Below are 25,473 nucleotides of genomic sequence, written 5' to 3'. Positions count from 1 at the left end.
ACTGTCCTATACCTTCTTCACGTAGCCCGAAATAAACACAATATATGAGACACGTTTTATGCAGACTGTGACATAAATCACACCAGAAATTGTGGTCCTGTAGCATCACATGATCCTTAGTCCCCCTAAAGCCATACGTTCCCTACAGGGCAGCCGAAGGCTGTCCGGGCATGCTGGGAGTTGTAGTTTTGCAACAGCTGGAGGCACCCTGGTTGGGAAACACTGCTTTATAGGGTGTAACGTTCCGGCTGCCCCCCACCGTAATGCTACGCCTGCCTATATCCTCCTCACCACTAGATGTCACAATTACTACAGGAGCCTGAGAGGTTACTAAGGGCCTGGTGGAAATTCAACTATGTATCACTACATTTAACATATCACTGTTTCCACGTCCTAGAAGCCAAAAAAAATCTGATACAGTGTGATATATAGAAGCAAGGAACAACTGGAATAATGAAATTTCAAAAAGAAGTCTTTTTAAAGGCTGGTTGTAACAATTCTGCGGGGTATTGTAAATGCCTCAGGTGCACTTGATACTGCCGTTACGTTCCTGGCTTTTGCGTATAGTTTTTATGGAAAGATGGATTGAAGTTCAATTTAAGAATATTCGGTAATCCCTCTCAGGACAAACTGTAGCAGCTGGTATTTCTGTGCTGCAGCAAATCGATTCCATACAGCAGTCACTAATACTCCGGACTGGCTTCTGATAGCGAATTCCAAAGGGTACCGGGGTATCCGGGCCAAGGAAAACAGCATCATCGCTGCAAGTATGTAGCTTCATTTGCTGGTGCTGGAAATACGGAGGGTTCAGGGCCAGAACTATATTAACATTTCACTAGTCAATATTTCATTGGGTCGTTCCCTTTTTTCCACGCTTTGACAGGGTGTTCATTATACTTCTACACAAATCTTCTGCAGTTCAAACGAAAGTTTTTGGTTATGGGATGGGGGAAATGGTTGTAAAATATTTTTATTGCTTTTTTAATTGTAGTTTATTTATATATGAATTAAATTTTATATATGCATTTATTTAATTTTATTTCATAAAAATATGAACAGAAATAATCATCAAAAATATCAACAGAAATATATAAATATGTATTTATTTAATTATATATATATATATATATATATATATATATGTATATGTGTGTGTGTGTGTATTTATTTAATTAAATTTTATAAAAATATGAACAGCCATAATCATCAAAAATATCAACATATACATATAAATATGTATTTATTTAATTATATATATATATATATATATATGTGTGTGTGTGTGTGTGTATTTATTTATTTAATTTTATTTTATAAAAATATTAGCAGAAATAATCATAAAAAATATAAACAGAAATATATAAATATGTATTTAATTTTATATATGTATTTATTTTTTTAATTTTTATAAAAATATGAACAGAAATAATCATCAAATTTCAACAGGAATATATAAATATGTATTTATTTAATTTTATATATGTATTTATTTATTTGATTTTATTTTATAAAAATATGAACAGAAATAATCATCAAAAATATCAAGAGAAATATATAAATACGGTATATATTTAATTTTATATATGTATTTAATTTTATTCTATAAAAATATGAACAGAAATAATCATCAAAAATTTCAACAGAAATATATAAATATGTATTTAATTTTATATATGTACCTATTTTATTTTATAAAAATATGACAGAAATAATCATCAAAAATATCAACAGAAATCAGTAATAGTAGAAACATTAATAGTTTTTCGTCCTCCTACTCACACACAAACCAAAAAGTGCAAGACAGTCTGAATAGGCCCCAAGATCCACTGATATCCTCTCGGCTGGCACTACTTGCCGAACTTACAATAAACTGGTTTGTAAGGAAACTCGCGGATGACTTTAGTCTGCATAAATTAGTTCAGCTTTTCAAGTGCCCCAGTTGCCTGGAAAAGGTGGATATAGTCCTAGGAGACCTCAGCCTGTCATCTCGGACTTTTCCAAGCAACTGGAGCACTTGGAAATCTGAACTAATTTATGCAGACTAAAGTCATCAACTGCCGAGCCGCGAGATTCGTCATGAACCAGATTACTTTAAGTTCGCTCAACTCTCCTACTTGCATACTAATATCTCACTGTTGTCTGTTTCAGCTTTCTTTTGTCTTAAAAACTGCAGCATTTAACTTAATTTTATTTATTTTTTTTGCATTTTTAATGCATTTTTTGTGGCTTTCTTTATTTAATAGACTTTTATGACGCTACTTGCATAAAATTTTTTTCTCAAAGCTGTTGTAGCTGTTCATAGTTTTTTTTTGTCTCATAACGTACCGTATGGTATGTTCACACTGTGGAATCTCCGCTCTCAGAATTCAGCGAGCGGAGATTCTGTCAGGCAGCCACCGTTGAAGATACTTCGGTGGTAGGACCGCAGGGCCCTGCGCCTTCACCATTGATGGCTATGCAGTACTCGCGGAATTCCACGCAAAGAATGAACATGTTCTTTCTTTGGGTGAAACCATTTCAGTGGCGGAATTGTTCGCTGCTGAAATTCCGCAGCGTGAACGGGTTTCACGGAAGACCCATTCACATTGATGAAAATGTTCACAGCACGGAATTCTACTCGCCGAATTCTGCGGGAATTCGCAGTGTAAACATACCACTGCGGAATTCCGCGAGACCCATTCACTCTTCAGAATTTCAGCGGTGGACAATTCCGCCCCTGAAATTGTTCAGCGCAAAGAAAGAACATGTTCTTTCTTTACGCGGAATTCCGCGAGCACTGCATAGCTGTCAATGGTGACGGCGCAGTGCCGCGTGGCCCTACCGCTGAAGTATTTTCGCCGGCGGCCCCCAGACGGGTTCTCCACTTTCGGAATTCCACGAGCGTAGATTACGCAGTCTGAACATACATGCTGTATATTATGTTCCATTTTTTCTGCAGCTGATTTTGCTTCCCATTAACGTCAGTTACATAAAAAATGCAGCAGATCCTGTACGTGTGAGCATACCCTAAAGAGGCTTGAAAACCTGCAGCATTTTATTTTGTGTTTTTTTTTTCCATGTGTCCGGTGTGGAAATTGAATTCAGCTCAAAGCTGGTGTGGATTTCTGCAACAATATACAGGTGCAAATTGTGCCAAAAGTCTTATGTGCTAAGGCCACACCCCCTCCATGCAAAGTCATCACCCTCCGTCCTCCTGCGTCTTTAGTGTATCTTTGGCGCAGGTATTATAGCAGCTCAAAACACAGGAGGTGACTTTTGAAAGCCTGTGCCGATGACACACAGATTGTAAAATTACACCCATTGTATTTCTAGTAACTGATGTTTTTGGTTGCATTTTTCCTTTTTTTTTGCGTTACAATTGTGTGAGCCTTGTAATGAAGAAGAAAATTCATGAAAAATGTCACAAAAACTGCTTATAAAGTATTATGATCATCACATGCCGGCAAAACCACATCTACACACAATATCCAGTAGCTGTATGATGTCTCATGTGGGGAAGTAAGCACCAGGTAATACTTTTTCTGCTCCCTGAAAACCCCTTTAGAAGTGGAGAATCATCTAAAACAAGTTTAGGTATAAAACATAACTCCCATAATTATTTACTTAAAAAAAAAATAATTTCCGCAACTTTTGTCTCCAGCATGAATGAGATCCAGTGCCATAGAATCACTTTTTGCAAGGTCCTATGGTAGATGGGTGCTGTGGAGCAGGAAGATTTATCTCCTATTACATACTAATGTACAACAGGAAGCGGGAAGATTGGTGCCCTGTTCGTTTTTTTGAACGATAAAATAATACAGCTAGTGGCCCTCATTTACTATTGCAAACCCGACATGTTTTGTCGGGTTGTATGCCAGATTCTCTTGCATTGCACCAGATTCTGCGGCATTGCGCCAGAAATTCTGTCTGCACCAGATTTTGCGCCAGAATTGAAAAGACCCCGACTAACTCTCCATTTTGCTAAGACAACCCGAAAAAGGGGCGTGACCGCCGACGGAAAGGGTGTGTGGTCTAGGAAATGGGGCGTGTCCCGACATTTTCACAAAAAAACTATATTTACTAAGGTTTCCACAGAAAATGTGGTGGATTTGAGCTGAGGAAAACCCGACAGATCAGAGCATGTATAAAAAAAAGCAAAGTGTAGGGAAAGTGCAAAATGTAGGAAAACCTTAGTAAATACCGTGGAAAACAAAATTGTAGGAAAATAAAACCCACAAAGAAACCTACACAACACTCTTAGTAAATGAAGGCCAATGTGTCTTGTAAAAATCTGTAACTTTTCATTTTCAAAAAAAAAATAAATAAATAAATAACCTTTGTTTGCTGATACCAAAACACCCATTTACTTTTTTAATTTTTTTTATGTAAATGAACTAAAGTAATTTTATGATTGAGGGCCGATGAGAACTGACTAGAGATGAACAAAGTTACAGTAATTCGATTCGTCACGAACTTCTCAGCTTGGCAGTTGCTGACTTTAGCCTGCATAAATAAGTTCAGCTTTCAGGTGCTCCGGTGGGCTGGAGACTCTCTCCTAGGTAGCCGGCGGTTTCACGCATAGGAATGCGCTTCATCCGGCCTCGGCCGGATGAAGCGCATTCCTATGCGTGAAACCGCCAGCAGTCGCCTCTGAGCGCTCCACTGTCCGAGTCCTCCGTGTCCGAGCCGTGACCCGAGATGGGAGCAGAAGTATCTGGATTATAGCGGTGAGTGCAGGGCATCTTTGTCCTTTGTATACTACTAAAGTCAGCAACTGCCGAGCCGAGAAGTTCGTGACAAATCGAATCACTGTAACTTCGGTCATCTCTAGAACTGACACACAGAATATAACTATTTGGTTGTTACCCTTATACGGCATGGTCAGTATGAACTGTATGTTCAGACTACGGATTTTGAACAGAATCTCCGCTCGCACAATTCCGTGACCGGAGATTCCATCTTGGCCGCTGCCGCCGAAATACTTCGGCAGTAGGGCCGCGCGGCACTGCACTGTCACCATTGACGGCCATGCAGTGGTCGCCGACTTCCGCGCAAAGAAAGAACATGTTCTTTCTTTGCGCACATCAATTTCAGTGGTGGAATTGTCCACTGCTGAAATTCTGCAGTGTGAATGGGTCTGTGGAAAACCCATTCACACTAATGGTAGGAGTTCACACCGCGGAATTCCATGCTAAATCAATAGTGTGAACATTTATTGAAATTGTCTCTGATTCCTACCATTGAAAATAATGAGTATCAGCAGTAGTTAACAGCTGACACCCACCAAGTGTAGATTTTCTTTTTTTATTTTAAAGTATATGACTTGGGTTTTCCGTAATCTAATCCTTGGTTATGGCATTAAAACTTCTTGGTCATTCTTCAGTAATGACCAGTGAGGGTCCTGCAGTCATTGCCTTCCTGGAAAAAGGGCCAGCAGGTAATAACCCAATATGTTTTATAATTGCTTCCTATGATGGGAGAAGTCATGAAGTAGTCAGAAAACATTGACTAGAACATCAAGATTATGGTTCGGTTTAAACCATAGGTTTTGACAACATTTGTGTCAGTAGGAACAAAATAAATGTGATGTGTGGAAATTGTAAGTGGAATAAGTACTTTCAATCCGCAGCAAAATCAGAAGGTTTATAAAACAGAATAATTCTTTGACAGTGTGACTTAGGCTAAGACTATGTTCAGACAGTGTATTTTTTGCAAAATGTCCGACCAGAAAATTTCTGGCATATCACAGACAACGGGCATCGACAGAACATGCCAGCACTAGGAGCGTGTGGAAATGTTCTGTCTCTGTGGACAGCAATGCGGTGGAATCCGCAAAAAGAATTGACAATTCTTTCTGCTTCGGCTGAAATCAGAGCTTCCTCAGCAGATGTTTCTATAATCGAAATTCTGCTGTGTGCACAGTGCAGCGGAATCCCATTAAAAACAATAGGACTGTGATGAATTTTTCCACCGGATTCCGCTCAGAAATTCCACTGTGTAAACAAGGCCTAAGAATGAACCAGATGTATCACAGTGTCTCAGACATTTTGTTCCAAATGCTTGAAGCCAAGAGCAGGGTAGGTGACGTCAAGGCCACGCCCATCGTGCCGTCATACCATGCCCCCTCAATGCAAGTCTATGGGAGGGGGCGTGATGCCCACTCCCATAGACCTGCATTGAGGGGGTGTGGCATGACGTCACGAGAAGCGTGGCCGTGACCTCTCGACCCCCTGCGGCCCGAGATGTCTAGGGGTGGAGTACCCCTTTAAACTTGAAGCATCTTTAGACTGTCTATTTTACACCTCCATTTAGTTGTCTTAAATTGGCACAATTTTGCCACACAATGTTGTATCTTAAGCCACGCCCCTTTGTATGTAAATCCCTTTTCAAATCATGCCATTTTATACTGCGATTTTGGTAATTATCTTTGAAAACGTGGTATAAACGCTTGCGGTACTGCAACTGTACTGCTGATAAAAACCACTTGTGAAACACAGCCCTGGTCTCTGAAGGATGCAGTATTCATTTTTTACATAACTCACTATGTGTAATTTGCATTTTTCCTGCCTTTCTTTAATTTAAAACTTGCGCCAAAATGTTACATGTTAACGCAGAATGAAAACCTCACATATTTTCAAAGCAACACAAGTGAGCTATGAAAAATAAGATCTGATTAATATTAGTGTAACGTAAAATATACGGGTACTTTAATATGTCCCCCATTTGGGAAATGCTTATAATTATAAAACTAAACATATTTATTTATGTATGTATGTTCCAGCATAACTTCCAAATGTCTGGAGGTATTTCGATGAAACTTGGTACACATGTTACTTAAATGTCATCTAAAAATATAGTAGAGTTAAGAGTTTGTGAGGGTGGGGGTTTTTGTCTGAAGACCCATGAAAATCTATGGGACGTCCCGTACATCTTCTGATCATGCTGCTCTCGGGCTGTAGAGATCGCTTGGGACTTTTAAACATCCTTCCAATTCCCCGGCAGGCAGAGAATAGTTAGTGCAAGGGAAACGGGATATGAGGACGTTATATGGTGAGGTCTGGATTTAAGGTCAGGATATGAGGTCGGGATTGAAGGTCGGGATATGAGGATGTTATATGAGGTCAGGATATGAGGGCGTGATATGAGGGCGTGATATGAGGGCGGGATATGAGGTCGGGATATGAGGTCGGGATATGAGGTCGGGATATGAGGTCGGGATATGAGGTCGGGATATGAGGTCGGGATATGAGGTCGGGATATGAGGTCGGGATATGAGGTCGGGATATGAGGTCGGGATATGAGGTCGGGATATGAGGTCGGGATATGAGGTCGGGATATGAGGTCGGGATATGAGGTCGGGATATGAGGTCGGGATATGAGGTCGGGATATGAGGTCGGGATATGAGGTCGGGATATGAGGTCGGGATATGAGGTCGGGATATGAGGGCGGGATATGAGGGCGGGATATGAGGGCGGGATATGAGGGCGGGATATGAGGGCGGGATATGAGGGCGGGATATGAGGGCGGGATATGAGGGCGGGATATGAGGGCGGGATATGAGGGCGGGATATGAGGGCGGGATATGAGGGCGGGATATGAGGGCGGGATATGAGGGCGGGATATGAGGGCGGGATATGAGGGCGGGATATGAGGGCGGGATATGAGGGCGGGATATGAGGGCGTGTTCTGAGGGCGTGTTCTGAGGGCGTGTTCTGAGGGCGTGTTCTGAGGGCGTGTTCTGAGGGCGTGTTCTGAGGGCGTGTTCTGAGGGCGTGTTCTGAGGGCGTGTTCTGAGGGCGTGTTCTGAGGGCGTGATATGAGGGCGTGATATGAGGGCGTGATATGAGGGCGTGATATGAGGGCGTGATTTGAGGACGTGATTTGAGGACGTGATATGAGGACGTGATATGGGGTCGGGAAATGGGGTCGGGATATGAGGATGGGATATGAGGTCGGGATATGACGATTTGATATGGGGTCGGGATATGAGGTCGGGATATGAGGTCGGGATATGAGGGCGGGATATGAGGGCGGGATATGAGGGCGGGATATGAGGGCGGGATATGAGGGCGGGATATGAGGGCGGGATATGAGGGCGGGATATGAGGGCGGGATATGAGGGCGGGATATGAGGGCGGGATATGAGGGCGGGATATGAGGGCGTGATATGAGGGCGGGATATGAGGGCGGGATATGAGGGCGTGATATGAGGGCGTGATATGAGGGCGTGATATGAGGGCGTGATATGAGGGCGTGATATGAGGGCGTGATATGAGGGCGTGATATGAGGGCGTGATATGAGGGCGTGATATGAGGACGTGATTTGAGGACGTGATTTCAGGACGTGATATGAGGACGGGATAGGGGGTCGGGATATGGGGTCGGGATATGAGGATGGGATATGAGGTTGGGATATGACGATTTGATATGGGGTCGGGATATAAGGATGTGATATGGGGTTGGGATAGGAGGTCTTTGATTGAAGGTCAGGATATAAGGTTAAGATATGAGGACGGGATATGAGGATTAGGTAGGAGGTTCGGATATGAGGACAATAGCGTTGCTCTCTTGAGATATGAGGTCGGGATATGAGAATCAGATAGGAGGTCAGGATATAGGGACTAGAGTGCCATTGTTGTCTTTTCTCTCCCACAAGGTTTAGGCAGGAAGACAGGACAACACCGGGTTAGTTAGAAGAATAAACAGAAGCCTGTTTCTGCCGTTTCAGCATTCCAGATGATATGACCTTCTAGCAATTGTTTGTCCTATTGGGTTATCAAAGCAAAACACTTTCTTTCCATCATAAAAACTGTTGCGTGGAGTAAGTACAATTTTCAGCACAATCCTTCTCCATCTGCACAGAGTGTCCTTGGCGGCCCTGGTGTTTTTCCGGACAGACAGGCTCTCGCCCGACTTTCATCTCCATGTTCTCCAGGCCTGACAGTATGCAGAATCCCGGGTCGCCCTCCAATAGTCAGCCGCGCTCCGCATGCTGCAACGTACGTTTCTTTCCAAGCTGAGTAATAGCAGTGTCACTGCGAGAGGAAAACACTGCTTTTTTTTTTATACGAATATTTGGGGAATCGCAGGAATGAATCACAGACTTAGTAAGAAGTTAAATGTGGTTATTCCCTTGTTGTGAGGCCAAATTGAGTGTTCATGGAGTTTTTCGGAGCTCCCTCCTTCAGTCCACTCTGAATTATTGAGGACATTTGTAAGCGGACGGCTTGTGCTTCTGCAGTGATGTCAGATCTCACGTACAGGGCTGAGCACACACACGTGGGATCAGACTTTGTAAGGTCTTCCAGTCTTATCTGCACCGTCTGCAGGGAAGAACTGAGTGCACTTGTTTTAATGGGGGGGTCCCTTGCCAAGTTTTTTCCTCTAAGGGATTTATTGCACTCATTACTGTAGATGTCTGTAAAGCTGCTCCCAGTGTGTCATAGCAGTCACATCCGCGGTTTGGTACGTGCACCAACAGGGTGTGTTACGTTTTTTTCTGGAGAAAATAACACATTATTTGACTGCTCTGATCAGTGCTTTTTAATACTGTGCCTCCAGCTGTTGCAAAATTACAACTCCCAGCATGCCCAGACAGCCGAAGGCTGTCTGGGCATGCTGGGAGTTGTAATTTTGCAACAGCTGGAGGCGTAATCATTGGCTTGGATGACTGACACCCACCCATTGTGACCCAACCCATATTGCTTCTCAATAGAGACCTAGCTATATGTGTCCAACGAAGTTGAATTTCAGCTGCCCGATCCTTTTTGAAGATAAACCGATTCCAGAAGAGTCTGGCAGCCGCTTATCTCTCTTCTCTCCTTTACAAAACACGTGCAGACTTGACCAATGAGCGTTCATCTGACAGCTATCTAAAGTGTATGGCCAGCTTAGGCTTCAGGCCAGACCTATGTGTTTCCATGGTAACAGACTACAAACTAAATCTTGTGTAGTCTGGCTCTTCGCTCATACTCTTTCCTTCTTGTGTTGCTTACCTACCGAGTTTTGGCTTGTTCAGCATCTGGGCACTGAGTTGTTGCACACATAAAAAAAAAAAATAATAAATAGTAAACATAAACGAAAAGAGACGTAGATAGAATGTAGAAAGTGGTACTCACCAAGACGTATGGGATAAAATCTTCAATGCTTTATTGGGAAATCCTTTAAAATGTGACGGTCATCATCAGTGGATGGCAGGACAGAAGTGAGACAAAAAGTAATGTGTGCCTTATCCCAAACGTCTTGGTGAGTGCCGCTTTCTACATGCTATCTACGTATTTACAGTTTGGAATGGACATATGTATGCCCCACCATCTATACTTAAAGGAGAACTCCGGAATATAAATATTGTCCCCCATACTGCCGGCAGCAAAAAAATAAAGATGTACATACCTTCCTCCACTCTCCCCGGGGCCTCCGGTAACCGGCTCCGGCCTCCACCGCGATCCTCTTCCTGGTTGCCGGTGGTCGGAGAGTCTTACTGCGCTCAGCCAATCACCGGCCTCAGTGAAGTCCCGACTCGGCCGGCGATAGGCTGAGCGGCAGTGTGACGTTTTCGGCCCCGGCCGCAGGTGCCGGTGTAGTGAAGAATTTTGTGTCCTGAAGCGTTCTCACACTGCCGCTCATCCTATCGCCGGCCGAGTCGGACTGAGTGCAGTATGATTCTCCGACCACCGGCAACCAGTAAGAGGATCGTGGCGGAGACCGGAGCTGGTTACCGGAGGCCCCGGGGGAGCGGAGGAAGGTATGTACATTTTTATTTTTTTACTGCCGGCAGTATGGAGGACAATTTTTATATTCCGGAGTTCTCCTTTAAAGGGGTACTCCACCCCTAGACATCCTATCCCCTACCCAAAGGATAGGGGATAAGAAGTCTGATCGCGGGGGCTCCCGCTGCTGGGAGCCCCCGCGATCTCTCCTGCAGTACTCCTTGTCATCTGCTGCACGGAGCGAACTTAGCTCCGTGCCCGATGACATGCGATACAGGGGCCGGAGTATTTTGACGTCACAGCCCTGCCCCGTCGATACAAGTCTATGGGAGGGGGCGTGGCAGCCATCATGCCCTCTCTGATTGCGGAGGGTCTGACAGCTGGGGACTCCCCCAATCTCTGCCGTGGCACCACAGCACCGCTTCGTGCCGGATGGCTGGCAGTCACAGCCACCATCCCCTCTCCATTCATGTCGATAGGAGGAGGTGTGACGGCTAGTAAACTAGCTAGTGTACTAGCCATCACAATGCCTCCCATAGACCGGAATGGAGAGGGCATGGTGGGACATCACGACCGGAACAACGCAGATGAGAAATGTTAGGGGGATTACATACCTTGGGGCGGAGTACTGCTTTAATTGGGCAGAGCGCTTCCTTACTCATTTTTGCACCTGCTTGGGTCTACACACACTACTTCTATTACCAGTCATACAGGTAGTAGCCAACTTTGCCCCACCTCTCCTAAATAAAAAAAACAATATGACAACATAAATCTTACAAATACAAAGCCCATGATTTACTAAAACTCTTAATTGGTAACACAGTTTAAATTTAAGCTAGACATTTTAAGAACAGCCTGATAAATCTGTCACATTCTAAGGCTGTCTAGTCGGAGTTGAGACCAACAATTATTTGGCTTAAACTACACCAGAATAACTAGACCTCTCAAGGAAAGATCCAATAACACATAAATAGTCTTTTATTAAATTGTTATAAACTACATACATGATAAAATCCCATAAAAAGTACAGATCCACGACAAGGTTAAACTAAGAGAAATAAGATACACCTGGGTAACACAAGTAGTAACTCACAGTGCACATAGGTGGGTAATGCATAATGGATAAAGGAAAATGAGATAAACAGTAATTTGATAATAAAATAGTACTTAAAGGGGTACTCCACTGCTCAGCGTTTTGAATAAATGTTCCGAACACTGGAGCCGGGAGCTCGTGACATCATAGCCCCGCCCCCTCATGATGTCATGCCCCGTCCCCTCAATGCAAGTCTGTGAGAGGGGCGTGACAGCCGTCACGCCCCCTCTCATAGACTTGCATTGAGGGGGCGGGGCTATGTCGTCACAAGCTCCCGGGGCCGGCTCCAGTGTTCGGAACAGTTTATTCCAAACACTGAGCAGAGGTGTACCCCTTTAAAAGGGCCAGCAGCGCCTACATATAAAGTGCTAATGCGTTCAATAAAAAACACAGATCACTAAAAATCCTATATTTGTAAACAGAGTGTGAACCCAAAACATAAACAAATATAGCGCCGTTGTACCACCCCAGTTACCTACCAGTCCTCCTACGCGGACGTCGTTAACCTTTAGTTAAGACTTTGTAATTCTTAATACATGTATGTGTTAGTGGATCTTCCCTTGGGAATATATGTTGGTATTTTGGTATCCACTTGCCATCTCATATGCTTTGGAGTCCAGTGCAGGGAGTTTGGTTGTTAGTTGCCTACACCACATTTTGGTGCATGGTGGCTCATTTTAAGCCCCCACTTGTTTTTTTCTTCTTCTTCTTGTTTGGATAAATTGAAGCCGCATCCCTTTTTAGGGCATGATGGAAAAGTATCTAAATCTTATTATAAATGTGGTACAAATCATGTAAGACAGGTCTAGCAGGGCACAAATGTGGTGATCTGACTTTTCAGAGGGTTGGCATCCTCCATTGTTGTCTATGTACACGTGTGATGTCTTGTACCTGTTTGCAATAGATGTGTCGCCGCCTGAAATTTTTCTAGTTATTTTTGTCCCCAATAACCTTTTCCTTTGTAATTATTCAGATTCCAGAACACCAAATTCTCTTTATTATTCTGGACTTTATGAAAGCTGGGTGATACCACTTATTGTTTTTCATCATGTTATTTGCCACACTGCTTTAAAAAAAAAAAAAATCTAAATAAATATATATATATATATATATATATATATATATATATATATACATACACATATATATACACATATATGAAATAAAAACTTTTTTTTTTTGCAGATTGGCAAAAGAAGATTTGTATTTATTGCTTATTTTATTTTTAATGCAAACCTGGCACAATGCATCATGTGTTGTGGTCTTATACAGGATCACTTATGATTCAATTGCGTCATTCTTATAACCCAAAGCAATAAATCTGTTAATGTTTACAGGCCCTTATGTCATAGAAAGAAGCAGAGCACCAGGCCATCATCTAATAAGCAAACCCCTAGACTGGCTTACTTCATTCATGTAGTCCCCAGCTCTATGAAATAATGGTTGTAATTGGGAGACAGAATACATGCTGGAGGTGTTCTACACCTAGCGCGCGCCAAACAAGCTTGGCACCGCCGCTCGCTCTGCTCGGTTTTGTGGTTCTCAGCCTGTGGCCCTGTTCTCTACCAGTGATCCCAGGAGATCTGACAGATTGACTTTTGGCAGCTCCGGCTGGTAGTCTGTTCATTCTCTATCATTTAGGCAGATTTTGATGACCGATGAGAACAGTTTGGCCCACTTCTTGTCTGCCCAATTTCCTTCGAGCTTGAGCTTTTTTAAATCCCAGACTTTTTCCTGTTTAAAAACTACAGCAATTGTGTTATTGTGTGTATACTTTATACAGTATGTTTCCTTAATTAAGGTTTTGGCATAAATGTCCATTTTTATTATTTTTTTTTTTTTGGAAGTACCTAAAATAATGGCATACATTTTCCCACTCTAAAGCTCCCAGAACCAAGGTTGGGAGTGGGTTTATATTGTGCCTGGCATTCAGCTGAAAAGGACATGTGGGAGGAGCATTGTAGGCGGGGCCTATTCGGTTTTCAGCCAATCAGCTTTGCTGAGGTAACACCTGACCATGCTGATTGGCTGGAAATGGCTGGGTTATCTACAACACCTCTCAGTGCTCTTCTCCATTTTTAGTTGGATGTCAACCTACCAAATTTTAATCTAAGGTGAATTAACAGAAATTTCAGTGAAGTTTACTTGTTTGAATTGGGAATTAGGATAGTTATAGAAATTTCTGCCAAGTGTGAATTCATCCTCATGGAGTTGTGACAGTGGGAGCTCCCGGCACCAACCAGTTTATCCTTTTTGGGCAACTTGTAGAGTTCAAGAAGAGGAAAGGAAGGATAACCCTTTATATGGTGCTGCCAATTCTGCTCCCGAGTGAGTTGTGCAATGATACAGTACTAAAATGATGTGCCATTTAGTCTGGGAGAAGTTGACTGACCCTTTTTAGCTCCTAAAAATCGCAACAATAACGAAAACCAGCACGCCTTGTATGCTTTGTCCCCTGCATGGACACGGAGGAGCCATACCATAATGTATGCCAACACTTGCAAGTAAAGTTTAGCATGTATTGGTAAACTGTTCTTAAAAGAATGTCATCAGTAAGCTTAAGCTTCTTGTCTGTACTGATGACATGCTTTTAAGAACTTGTTTGAGCTGTAGTTGGCTTTCGCTAGTATACACAGAAAATGAAAACATTTGGCAATGGCTGAATAGAATAATACAATATTTCACTGGCAAGGAGAAATCAAGGGTGACATTACGGTGACTTTTTTGCTCTTTTCGAGTAGGGTGACACGCAACGCATCCACAGTGTACGGTGCGGATGCGCTGCAGGTAGTCACAGAGGGACTGCAGAGTGAGCTCGCTTTAGCTCTGTGTTTCCGCTCGTAGCAGCTGATTTTCTGCGGGCAGTCATGAGCGAACACAGAGCTACCCGGCCACTAGAGAGCTCATCCTGCAATTCATCTTACTGCCGGTGTGGTACAGCTTCAAATTCCTTTCATAGTGAATTTGTAGTCCCTCATATGCATAGATGGGGTTCCACATGCCTTTAAGTATTGGTGTATCAGTAATGCACCCAATTGCACCTACGTTTTAAACCTTTCTGTTGGAAGTGAAAAATTACAGCCAGAGACACCAAAAAAAGAGAGTATAAAATATCATAAAATGACTAAGATTGTAAAAAAAATTAAAAACCAGTTCACATTTCAGAAAATAAGCAGAAAATGACTGGCCAGAAACGTTGATAAACTTTGGTGCATGTTTGCCACACAAGCTTAATAAATAGAAAAAAAAATGCTGTTCATGTTTATTTTTTATTTTTGTATTTAATTTTTTTTGCCAAAAACACAATAGTACATAAACCCCTACATGTTTTTTTTTTCTTTCCAGTTTCACAAATGTCTTATGATTTGGCATAGTTACCAGGATTCCGCAAGTCACATAACTTGACATGACATCCTTTGATTCCATGTGACCCAGCTTATCGAAGCTTCCTTGTCTTCTTCGCTCTGCTTCTTCTTGAAGCAGCTTTTTATTATTGCATCTGGCATTCAGCAGGTATGAGGCCACTGTGGCAGTTCTTTTAGTTACTTCCACTTGCTAAGATCCTTGTGCTCAAACCACCAGTATCATGTCCTTGCCATGGCCACTTAAGAGTTGAGCATTATTTGTAGTCCATGCTCCGCTCTGCTTGCAGTGTATACATAAGCGAGTCATGCCTACTCTCTTTGTCATGTATCTTGTCAGGGGTGTCAATTCAATAAATCAATCCCTGTACTTGGGAATTGAAACTGTTAATAAATTATTATTTTTTTTAAACATAAAGCAGTCACTCCGCCCCCCCCCCCCCCCCAAAAAAAAATAAAATTAACAACTCCTATTATAAAGGGCAGACAAAAACCTAGGCGCCAAGACAAAATTCTCAGTCGCCATGCTGGCCTGGTGCCTGGGATTTGTCAATCCCTGTGCTAGATGAATGCAATGTTTCACGTAGTGTTGCGAGATCTGGTGGAATAATGCCTGAGGACAAATATACTGGTTAGTTCATAGGTTTCATAGGTCATTTGCTTTCCTTATACCTTGTCAACTTGTAGAGCAGTGTTTTCCAAACAGTGTGTCTCCAGCTGTTGTAAAAGGCTGTCTGGGCATGCTGGTAGTTTGTACTTTTGCAACAGCTGGAGACACACTGTTTGGAAAACACTGTTGTAGAGGTTGCAGCGAGAGTTTGCAGTGACTGATCCCCCCCCCGACTGGCTGCTTTGGAGTATACGTTACAAGCCCACTGTTTTCTTTGTCAGGTGTTAATGTACGGCTCCCATCAGGGGGTGTTATTTTAACCTGTCGCTCGTAGCACCGTGCAATTCTTCCACGTCTTGTTAAATTATGATTCTAATGGAGCTAATGTACAAAACAATGTTACCTTTGAAGCGAAAACGATTGGTTCACTTAGAATGATGATAAATTTGCTCCGCTCTGACAGCCAGCATTAGGGTGACAAATCAGGCCCTCTACTAAATGACTGAAGGACGGGGGAAAATACCTGACGGGCGGACGAGGCCATCCCCATTGGCCGGTGTGTTCCTTTTCCTTTCACCTTGTCTTCTCCATCTAATCGCACATAATTATTTCTTCCGTGATTTAAGTCTCTGTAGCAGAACGAGATACATGTCACCGCACACTTACTCCAGGACCATCACTGGCTCAGTCATTGAGGAGTGATGGATTTTCTACGGGAAAATTTATAAAGTTTACGAAAGACTTTTGACAGCGCCTAAAGTGCCGTAATTTACCATGTAACTGCCGGCTTTTACTTGTACAAATTACTCTATGTTCTTTTTCAGGGGAAAACGTTCAAGTGGCATAAATCGTGGGCGACAGATCGGCCCACAGGATTCCTACAGCTGACTTGTGGATTTGTCTTCTCCTTGCGCTGATCTTGTGACTGTCCGCAGCCATGCCGGCTTTATCTACAGGCGCTGGAAGTGACACAGGTAACTGACGAGTACAATGCTTTGTGTTTAATGAACTCAAAATTACTTCCTGTAAGTCAGTGTTTCCCAACCTATGTGCCTCCAGCTATTAATACAACTCCCAGACTAAATCATGACTTTTTCATGACTACTAGGACTTATCCAGTAAACAAATGTCCTCTTAGCCTGTGGGTAATGGGAACCACTGTATTACCTCTGTCACAGCCTCCTTGGGTTGTATTCACATATACAGTGTTCTGCGCAGAATTTAAAGCTGCAGATTTCATTGTAAACTAAATGACTGAACACCGCTTCAGATATGTGCATGATCCTGTACATGTGAATAGACCCTAAAGGATGACTCCAGGAGGTACAACTTATTCCCTTTCCTAAGGATGGGGATAAGTGTTAGATCACGGGGGTGTCCGTCCGCTGGGGCCCCCCATGATCTCCCGAGCGGCGCCCCGGCTCCCTTCATGGAACGAGCATGTTCGACCACCGCAGGAAGTGGCGGCCCCTCGATACAGTTCTATGGGAGAGCCGGAACGCTGCTTTCAGCAATCTCTGCCATACAACTGTACGCAGGGGGCATGAGGACACAGCTCTGTGCTGTGGTCGAAAACGCTCATTACATACCGGGAGGTGGTGCGTTGTTCGGGAGATCACGGGGGGCCCCAGTGGATCCCGCGCGATCTAACACTTATCCCCATGTTTAGGATAGGGGATAAATTGTACATCCTGGAGTTATCCTTTAAAGGAGCTATGCAGTGAAATTCTTTTAACTCATCCTGTGCCCGGGCATAAAAAAAAAACAAAAAAAAAACTTTAACTGACCTTCCTATTTCCCCCCGTTGTGGTGATATCGGCATCCCGTTCCTCCGCTGCTGCTGGGCTCTGTGCTTCTTAGGCTTGAAACGTCACAGTGCTGTCAGTGTATCGCCGGCCGCATGGATGTCCCGCCTCGGCCAGTGATAGGCTGAGCGCACTGTCATGTAAGGAGCTCTGGCTCTGCTGAGAGTTGTAGTTTTGTAATAACTGCAGGCACACTAGTTGGAAAACACTACTTTAAAGGGATTATCCACCATAAGGTGATTTTAGTACTTATCTGCCAGCCAGAGATCACTTTTCTCCCTTCCACACATCAGTCACCCCACCCATTCAGGCACACCTTAGCTGCCTTCCACGCTATGCTATAAACAATAGACCAGTGTTTTCCAACCAGGTTGCCTCCAGCTGTTGCAAAACCTACAATTCCCTGCAGAATGATCTCCCTCCCACCCAGAGGTCTCGTCACCCATTGAAGCACAGACAGGCTCCTTTTGAACACCTGACTAGTGATGTAATGTCTCGTGCTGTACTGCAACCTGGAAAAACCCAAGATGACACTCATTTTGTATGCTGTTTAAAATAAACATTGCGGCAAAGATCACATAATAATTGCGAGACCGGCCATCAAACACAGGTACAGACACTATATTATGAACTCCACTAACCTTACAGCCCCTGTAACATAGTCAATTAAAAATTTCCTGGAATACCCCTTTAAAAACTCCAGCTTGGTTTCCAAAGTGACAGCTGAGGCAGAACATCTCTGCGGTCAATGATAGGCAAAGTGGGCTGTCGCTCCTAACTGTGATCCAAGGTAAGAGACTGTGCCCATTCCGGAGATTTAGGGGGGGGGGGGGGGGGATTTAGGACCCCCTGAAATCACACACATATCTCTATTCTGTCCCTTTGATTGACAGTAACACTCAATATAATGCTGGCGCGTGTATTCTTACAACTGTGTTTTGATGTACCTCTGTTGTACTTCCTGGAAAAGGTACTTCCTGGAAAAGTATGCATAAATTGACAACTGGGTGTTACCTTTTCTCTTTTCAATACACCATTAATCCAGTTAGAGGGGTATTACAGGCCCAAACTTTTTTTTATATATCAACTGGCTCCGGAAAGTTAAACAGATTAGTAAATTACTTCTATTAAAAAAATCTTAATCCTTCCAATAGTTATTAGCTTCTGAAGTTGAGTTGTTGTTTTCTGTCTAACTGCTCTCTGATGACTCACGTCCCGGGAGCTGTGCAGTTCCTATGGGGATATTCTCCCATCATGCACAGCTCCCGGGACGTGACCTCATCATTGAGCAGTTAGACAGAAAACTTCAGAAGCTAATAACTATTGGAAGGATTAAGATTTTTTAATAGAAGTCATTTACAAATCTGTTTAACTTTCCGGAGCCAGTTGATATATATAAAAAAAGGTTTTGCCTGGAATACCCCTTTAATTCTCATTGTCAGGCTGTATAGAGACATACCTTGTTGACCAGGAATAGTTATTAGAGATGAGCGAACTTACCATAAATTTGATTCGTCACGAACTTCTCGGCTCGGCAGTTGATGGCTTTTCCTGCATAAATTAGGTCAGCTTTCAGGTGCTCCGGTGGGCTGGAAAAGGTGGATACAGTCCTAGGAGACTCTTTCCTAGGACTGTATCCACCTTTTCCAGCCCACCGGAGCACCGGAAAGCTGAACTAATTTATGCAGGAAAAGTCAGCAACCGCCGAGCCAAGAAGTTTGTGACGAATCGAATTTACTGTAAGTTCGCTCATCTCTAAAAGTTATATTTGGTAAGTTATTCCTACATTTCCAGGAGGAGTAGCAGAGGAGTAGCACAATACAGTGAGTTTGAAGGAAAGACAGGTCAGTTTTGTTTTCTCCTATGAGGAATACAAGTACTCTCTGCAGTAGACATGTCAGGGGAGTGAGACGTGATAGACTCTACAGCAGTCTTTCCCAACCAGTGTGCCTCCAGCTGTTGCAAAACTACAACTCCCAGCATGCCCGGACAGCCGAAGGCTGTCCGGGCATGCTGGGAGTTGTAGTTTTGCAGTCACGTTCTTTACAGCGCGTTACATCAGGTAGGGGTTCTAGTAAAGCATGCCCCAGTAACAGTTTATTGGGGTCGTCTAGTGATCTTGCCTGAAATTCCGAAATAGAAATAAAAAGTAACACTGACTTACTTTAGACAAAGTGGAAAATGTAAGCATTGCTGTGTCCTTTTTATGAATACTATTAAACTTTACGGTGTTGTTCTGGGCTTCGGATCTATGTTCTTTAGTGTTTAATACCCCCGGGTTGCCGTAAAAAGGATTTTTGCCCAAGTTGAAATTTTGGTGTATCTTACACAAATACAGACAAATATTTAATGAAAATGCGCATAGTTGTGTTTCATAAGGTAGACATTCGCTTTATTTGTACGGACGGAGTTTTAGCTTTTCAAGTATGTACAAAAAAAAAAATTTTTTTTTTAAAATGATGTAACACAAGGACCATATTTTTAATCATTTAAGGGCCCTTTATAGCTTCCACAGACCTGTTCTAATAATGAAGCTATGAGGGATATGACAAGAATGGCAATATTGGATTTCTCTAGACTAACAGTAAATTTTTCCACTCTGATGTCAAGAATGTTGAGCATCTGGAAAGTGCAGCGCAAGTGAATGAATGGCAAAGGAACGGTTTTTGAATTTAAAAAAAAAAAAATTTAAATCCTTCTCAAAGGAACAAGTGGTTTCATATACTTTATAATACTTTTGGTTGGTAAAAAGTTTTTGTTTTACACACTTCTGGGTGTCCACGAGAGGTTTCCTGAGCTCAGGAGTCACCGGTGGACTGTTTTTACTGAGGAGGCTGTAAAAATTACTGGAACAATATAACACTGTTACGTCAAAAAATATTAGTAGGCTTTCCCTCACCTGCGGTAAAGATTCCCATTGCTTCCCTTATCCTGGATAAGGTGGAGGAACTGGTTGGCATCCCCCTGGCGACCCTCAGCTATCCTTGTAGTTTTAGATGGGTGAGGCGGGTGTTTACTGGATCCATTGGTTGGCTAAGCATGCATTTCCTGTGTGTAAAAATGTGGACCCGGACACCATCAAAACAGTGGGGATCGGGGAGGTGAGTTCTTTTTTTTTATTGATATTTTTACCCCTTTAATTTATTTTTTATTTTTTAATTACTGTATTTTTGTATTTTACATTTCCAAAATTCACATAAAAAAAAAAAAGCTTTCAGACATATTTAATTCTCTCCCTTCGGATCCTCATCCTATTCTCTCCTCAATAGACAAGTATCAGATATTAAAGGGGTACTCCGGCGCTAATCATCTCATCCCCTATCAAAAGGATAGGGGATAAGATGTTAAATCGCTGGGATTCCGCTGCTGGGGACCACTGTGATCTCTCCTGCAGCACCCCCGTTTTTCAGCTGCACAGAGCGAGGATCGCTCTGTGGCTGACGGGCGGTGCAGGGGAGGGAGTAACGTGACATTATGGCCCCGCCCCCTCAATGCAAGTCTATGGGAGGGGGTGTGACGTCCCATAGACTTGCACTAAGGGGGCAGGGCCGTGATGTTACGATACTCCGTCCCCTGCATCGCCCGTCATCAGCCACAGCGCGATCCTTGCTCTATGCAGCTGAAAAACAGGGGTGCTGCGGGAGAGATCTCGGGAGTCCCCAGCGGCGGATTCCCTGCGATTTAACATCTTATCCCCTATCCTTTTGATAGGGGATAAGATGTTTAGCACTGGAGTACCCCTTTAAATTCTCAATTTTCCACCTTTCCAATGGAATGATGCACTCTGCCGTCACTTTTCCACATCCTGTATCCTTTTTCACCCTATGTCCCACTCTTTTTTTTTCGGCAAGGAGAGAGAATAGCAGGAAAATAAATAAATACATTAAAAAAATTAACAAGCGAACATAACACAAATGAAAAAAAAAATTATTATATTTAAAAATAAATCTCACCCCAAGTTTTAATCTGCTCTAAAGTCTTAGTTATTTTAATCTATTGGCATAGTGAAATGTCTGTCTGGAAAATTTCCGGATGGACATTCTGCATTCTCTAGGCGCTGGCACAACAAGTTGGCACTAGGACTGCTCGGAAATGCTCTGTCTCCATAGACCGCAGTGTATTTCTAAGCAAATTGCGTATAAAGAATTATCATATCAATTTCCACTGCCAATGTTTATGACATGGAAATGCCACATGCACAATGCAACAGATTCTCATTGAAAACAATGGGAGTCTGCTGCAAAGGAATTTCCGAGCAAAATATTTTCGCCTGATTTTGCTCGTGAATTCCACCTTGCCTACCTCCTACTAGCCCTTTAAACATTTTAGTAGTTACTGCTAAAAGTTAAGTACGAATTACTAAATTCAAATCTCAAGAAGTACAGTCAATCTGATTTTCTTGATAAAGTACTTCCACTTTGCATGTGCTTCAATTTGCTAGAAAAGTCAGACCGAATTGTTCCAGGGAATCTGACTGCTTCTTCTAGACAAAAAGAATTGGAAGTTCACTTCTGTCTAGTTACAAAGGTTTACTCGGAAGTAAACATTAAAATGACAGTATGGTAAAAAGAAGAGGAAGATATCCAATGCCATCTTGATCCATAGCTGAGATTTCCACCCCGATCACACAGACTTTGGCTTCGTATTTCTATTTGGCTTGGATCTATGGGAGAAAACCATTGCATGACTGGATGGTCACAGAAGATAGGAACTAGTGTCAACTCAAACAACGCTTTATCCAGATCCTTACATTCTGGATTTTTGTTTTTTTAAAGAAGGAGTACTCCGGGATATGTAAACTTCTCTCCTGTACGGTGCCCTCGCTCTCCGGCCAAACAGCGGCGGTCGACACGCCCCCTCAATGCATCTTTATGGCAGAGCCGGAGATTGCCGAATGCAGCACTCCTACTCTCCCATAGAGTTGTATTGAGGGGGCGTGTCAGCCTCTGCTTTGTGCAGTAGTCGAACACGCCCCCTTCCTGCAGACTGCATAGGCCCCGTACTTCAGATTGTGGGGTTCCAGTGGTCGGACTCCCTGTGATCTGTAACTTATCTCCTAGGATAGGGGATACGTTTTCATACCCCAGAGTACTCCTTTAACATACAGACGTGGCTTAAAGTTTTGTGGCTGACACAAATGTTATTTTCACAAACTTTGCTGCTTCATTGTTTTCAGACCCTTTAGTCAGACGTTTCTATGGTCACTGAAGTACAATCATGGTGATCCGGGAGCAGTTTGGTAATGAACAATGCTTTTTCCAGCATGATGCAAACCAAGTCACAAGACAATGGTGATAACTAAGTGACTCCGAGAACAAAACAAGAAAATAATGGGTCCATGGCCAGAAAACTCGCCAGATCTTGATTCTATTGAGAATCTGTGGACGATATTCAAACAGCTGATGGACAAATTAAAAAAAACAGACATTGTTATAAAGACCAAGCACAGATTAGACAAGAATGTATTGCCACCAGTCAGGATTTGGCCCATAAGCTGACATCCAGCATGCCGGGGTGAACTGCAGAAGTCTGGAAAAAAAGGGTTAACACTGTAAATAATGAGTCTTTACATAAACTTCATGTATTTGTCATAAAAATGTTAAAAACGTATTAATGTTTAGAATTGTAAATCAGTAAACATAAAAACATCTGACTAAGGCTGCACTCACAGCAGGATATAGAGATCCAGCGGGATAATTTAAAAACCGGCTGCTGCTGTATCCCTGCCAGACCCGCGCCGCACCTCATTTATTTCTAGGCGCCAGTTGGAGTCAAGTAACGACCCTGATCGGATAATTTTTGAACCGTATCAGATGATGGTTTCAAACCAGCAACAAAAACTGATGCGGTCCAAAAATGAGCTGACTGGTTTCACTATCTGACTACGTCCCGCGCATTGAAGTGCAATGGGGTACGACAAGGGTCTGGCGGGGATATGGCAGCAGACGGTTTTTAAATTCTCCCACTGGATCCAGCTGCTGTATGACCAAATTGTGGTGTGAATACCCCCTAAAAGATCTAAAAAAAAAACCACTAAAGCAGCAAGTTTTCTGAAAATAAAAATGTATGTCAGTCTCAAAACTTTTGGCACGGACTGTATGTAAGGAATACCAGTTTTTCCTCTTCCAAAAAAATTGCGAACTTTGTCACACAGATGGCCTAGGTTTGCCAATTTCAGGCATTCTAGATTGGCTTAATCTTTAGCCCTAAACAAAAACTTCTGCAGAATATATTTTGCTATTCTCAATTGAATTTGCTTCATATTTGTTGTTGATCTACATAGGGAGACATCACTATCAAAATCGAAATGATTGTCTGGCTGATTTTATACAGATCCTTTCATGTATGAAGGGATTATCCTTTGGATAGGGTAAAAGATGTCTTGGAGCAAAGTACCCCTTTATGGTCTTCTGAACCTGCCAATTATCTTGCGTAGACTTCAGCGTGCTGACTCTTCCCCCAATAGATGATGCTGGAAAGAAGGATCGGTCATGTTGAATTTTTAACACTGAATCGTTTAGAGCAGACGTGTCTGGCAGCAGCCTATTCCCCTCTCCTTATAGAAAACACATGCACTCTGAGCCTGGCTGAGCATGCATGTGTATAGGGAAGAATAGCTGCTTGACGATAGAGTGTGCAGCCGACAGTTGTTGAAGATATATGAGCAGCTTAAGTATTTGAAAGGAATTCTGGCATTTTTCTAACATTAATATTAATAATAACAATAAAAATATTAATAGTGGCTCCATCCTGAAGCTTCACTTTAATGCATAGGCTGGAGGATAGTTTTTTTGTGAAATGACCCATTAAGTGCGCTGACACTTATAACATCCAAAAGTGAAAGCTCTGACAGTCCACTCCATTATGAGGCAGTGTCTTTGTGTGTGTTTCCATGTACCTGCCAAAGATCTTTTTACTGTGTGTCCTTTGAGGAGCATGTAAAACATTCCTCTTGATAAGTCTGCTGCATTCTTTCCTACAGCTCGTAGCAATGTCGGGTTCACAATCAGTTTATCCGCTCTTGTGTAATCCATACTAGGGGAATTCATGAGGATTTTGTTTTCTTATACTACGCAGGCAGTGCCTTCTGTTAGCACTCTGTCCTGGGTTTCTTTCATTATGTCTATATGTCTATTGAGCTCCGACCGTCTCTGATAGATCCTACTGGTTAATCCTCCGCAAAGCTATGGGTGAAAAATAATTCTGCACTCAACGCTGTGATCACTGACCAGTTCTCAGGTTTTACCACTCTGGTCGGATATGTCTCGTCTAAGATTTGTTCCGTTTGAAAGATTTATAACACGTCCTCCATGATGCTTGGTGCATATGTCGCAAATGAGGTCTTGGCCATTTCTGGGGGAGGCTTCCTTCTGGAGAGCTTTGATCAGACTGAGCTAGATCCCAACCAGTTGAACTGGATTTGATGTCCCGATAAGTAGCTTCAAAGGGGTATTCCAGGCAAAACCTTTTTTTTATATTTTTAGATTTGTAAATTACTTCTATAAAAAAATCTTAATCCTTCCAATAGTTATTAGCTTCTGAAGTTTTCTGTCTAACTGCTCAATGATGATGTCACGTCCCGGGAGCTGTGCATGATGGGAGAATATCCCCATAGGTACTGCACAGCTCCTGGGACGTGAGTCATCAGAGAGCAGTTAGACAGAAAACAACAACTCAACTTCAGTAGCTAATAACTATTGGAAGGATTAAGATTTTTTTAATAGAAGTAATTTACAAATCTGTTTAACTTTCCGGAGCCAGTTGATAAATAAAAAAGTTTTGGCCTGAAATACCCCTTTAATTTCTGTAAGCCCATTCTATTCCTCTTATGACTACTATATCCAGTCTATCAGAGTAGATTGTAAGTAAAAACAATATATTGTTATTCGCAAGCCAACATTTCCCTATGTTCCT

The 25,473-nt window shown here is 42.6% G+C and overlaps 1 protein-coding gene across 11 annotated transcripts in view; it reads left to right on the top strand.

Annotated features, from left to right (window-relative positions):
* Positions 1–25,473, top strand: part of MPP7 (MAGUK p55 scaffold protein 7) — a 413,461-nt gene that overhangs the window by 149,803 nt on the left and 238,185 nt on the right. For 6 of the 11 annotated variants that reach the window (XM_056519406.1, XM_056519401.1, XM_056519404.1 and 3 more), the window contains one exon: positions 16,579–16,728. In XM_056519406.1, coding sequence (XP_056375381.1) covers positions 16,692–16,728 — 37 coding nt within the window. In that variant the 5' untranslated portion in view covers positions 16,579–16,691. Of the gene's footprint in view, positions 1–15,127; positions 15,296–16,578; positions 16,729–25,473 lie in introns of all 11 variants that reach the window. The other 5 variants (XM_056519411.1, XM_056519408.1, XM_056519410.1 and 2 more) reach the window with 1 other exon arrangement.

This window comes from Hyla sarda, chromosome 5 (assembly GCF_029499605.1).
Source record: "Hyla sarda isolate aHylSar1 chromosome 5, aHylSar1.hap1, whole genome shotgun sequence".
In the NCBI taxonomy this organism is placed as follows: domain Eukaryota; kingdom Metazoa; phylum Chordata; class Amphibia; order Anura; family Hylidae; genus Hyla; species Hyla sarda.
The sequence above is the reverse complement of the archived record's forward strand: the minus strand, read 5'-3'. Positions and strand labels throughout refer to the sequence as shown.